Raw genomic sequence first — 2,539 nt, forward strand, 5'->3', positions numbered from 1 at the left:
TATCTAAATGAGGAGTTGATTTATTTATTGTAAGTCCAACCATTTCTTCCATTATAGAATTGAATGGGAAAAATAAATACATGTTCATGCGATAAGGAATGTTGAAAATAATAATTTTTTACTTGCGATCAAAATGACCAAACGGTTTTATTTACAATTTTACATATTATAATAATTGATATATATTCTTTGATCGACTTATAAATAGTAATTTTTTAGGTGTCATTTAATAACATTAACTTGCCGACCATGCTAACGTTGTTGGGAGATCTAGTTGAAGTGTATAAACATAAATTCTAAAGACATCTTTAAGATAGGTCGTCTTATCCTTTTGTGAAACGACTTTAGGTCGTGGGTCGTCGTACCTTTTGTGAAACGACTTTTGTGAACGACGTCGTCCCGCTGATCCCGCTGAGCTTCTCCATACGAAAACGACGTCGTTTTGATCTGGTCTCAGCTCAGCGTCTCCCCCGTTTATAGCGCCCATTCGTCTTCTCCTACAGCTGGTTCAACCCATCATCATCTTCTTCTTCATAAAAAGACGTCGTCTCAGTAGTATCCCATCACCTTCCTTGTAAAACGACGTCGTTCAATTGCTATCACCCTGCGAACTGATGGCTTCATCAGCTTCTCATATGATTATTGTGATATTGTTGGTTCTGGCAGTATCGTCCGCTTTGTTTTCTCCGGCCGCTTCAACGTGGAGAAGTCTCGATCGACGACCGGAAAAAAATGGGTTCAGGGTCAGCCTCAGGCACGTCGACTCCGGTGGAAACTACACCAAATTCGAACGTCTACAGCGTGCGGTGAAGCGTGGGAGGCTGAGACTCCAACGCCTGAGCGCCAAAACTGCGTCGTTTGAACCGTCCGTTGAAGCCCCAGTGCACGCCGGCAACGGCGAGTTTCTGATGAATCTGGCCATCGGAACGCCGGCGGAGACCTACTCTGCTATCATGGACACCGGCAGCGACCTTATCTGGACTCAGTGCAAGCCCTGCAAGGTTTGCTTTGATCAACCAACTCCGATCTTCGATCCGGAAAAGTCATCGTCGTTCTCGAAACTGCCATGCAGCAGCGACCTCTGTGTGGCTCTTCCGATCTCTTCATGCAGCGACGGCTGTGAGTATCGCTACTCATACGGAGATCATTCTTCGACACAAGGCGTTCTAGCCACTGAAACCTTCACGTTTGGCGATGCCTCGGTGTCCAAAATCGGGTTCGGGTGTGGGGAAGACAACCGCGGACGTGCGTACAGCCAGGGGGCAGGGCTGGTGGGGCTCGGCCGAGGACCACTGTCGCTGATTTCCCAGCTGGGTGTGCCCAAGTTCTCCTACTGCTTGACCTCCATTGATGATAGCAAAGGTATTAGTACTCTCTTGGTGGGGTCTGAAGCTACTGTGAAGAGTGCAATCCCCACCCCATTGATCCAAAACCCTTCACGTCCATCATTCTACTACCTTTCCTTGGAAGGAATCAGCGTTGGCGACACCCTTTTACCCATCGAAAAATCCACTTTTTCGATTCAGGATGATGGGAGTGGTGGCTTGATCATCGACTCTGGCACAACGATTACCTACCTAAAGGACAGTGCCTTTGCTGCTCTAAAAAAAGAGTTCATTTCTCAGATGAAGCTTGACGTTGACGCGTCCGGCTCGACCGAGCTTGAACTTTGCTTCACCCTACCGCCGGACGGATCCCCAGTCGACGTCCCACAGCTGGTGTTTCACTTTGAAGGTGTTGATTTGAAGCTTCCTAAAGAAAACTATATTATAGAGGATTCGGCTTTGAGAGTGATTTGTTTGACGATGGGGAGTTCGAGCGGGATGTCGATATTTGGGAATTTTCAGCAGCAGAACATCGTGGTGCTGCATGATCTTGAGAAGGAGACAATCTCATTTGCTCCAGCGCAGTGCAATCAGCTTTGAGTTTATGTGACCCATCTGCCCTCTGTTTGTTTAATTTCCCTCTGGCTTTATTTCAATTAGTTGTGATATCTTCTTAATTAGTTTCTGAAACCACATGCATACTGCAATTAATAAGCTTACTGCTTATTTTCTTTGAAAGTTATATAGCATATGATGATCGAGAGTCTTTAGGGATTCCTTTCTATATGGGCTTTAACGTCGTATATATATCATAAAAATTGAAGATCCAGACAATTATCACAATTTATCATGCTAGAGATGGCTGCTATAATACCAGTTTTCGACGTATGAGTAAGTTCTGGGATTTTATGAAGCATATCTTCTATATACTTTAGTCACATGCACTACTGTTATAATACATAGATTAACATTTATATACCCTTGTGAAAAGAAAAAAAATTACTTTTCTTTATTAATATTGTGGCGTCAATAATCACCCATATTTATTTGTATCCATTTTTTTGAATTTAGTTTCCAAATAAATAATAATAAATAAATATCCCTTTCTTTCAAGAAAAAAAATATCATATAATATTTTTAGTATAAATTGTTTATAAGCATACAACCTTTATAAATACTAGATCTAAAATCTGATCTAAGCATAGAATTCATTG

General features: G+C 42.4%; 1 protein-coding gene across 1 annotated transcript; it reads left to right on the plus strand.

The window, feature by feature from the left end:
• Positions 1-325: 325 nt before the first annotated feature.
• LOC100249717 (aspartic proteinase nepenthesin-1) lies at positions 326-2,109 on the plus strand. The gene has a single exon (XM_002264020.4). It carries the CDS (start codon positions 615-617, stop codon positions 1,923-1,925), a length of 1,311 nt encoding a protein of 436 aa, XP_002264056.1. The 5' UTR covers positions 326-614; the 3' UTR covers positions 1,926-2,109.
• Positions 2,110-2,539: the final 430 nt, after the last annotated feature.

This window comes from Vitis vinifera, chromosome 7, assembly GCF_030704535.1.
Source record: "Vitis vinifera cultivar Pinot Noir 40024 chromosome 7, ASM3070453v1".
In the NCBI taxonomy this organism is placed as follows: Eukaryota; Viridiplantae; Streptophyta; class Magnoliopsida; order Vitales; family Vitaceae; genus Vitis; species Vitis vinifera.

Bases quoted from the DNA above. Each gene is read 5' to 3' on its own strand.
- LOC100249717 (XM_002264020.4), top strand. From the start codon at position 615: ATGGCTTCATCAGCTTCTCATATGATTATTGTGATATTGTTGGTTCTG.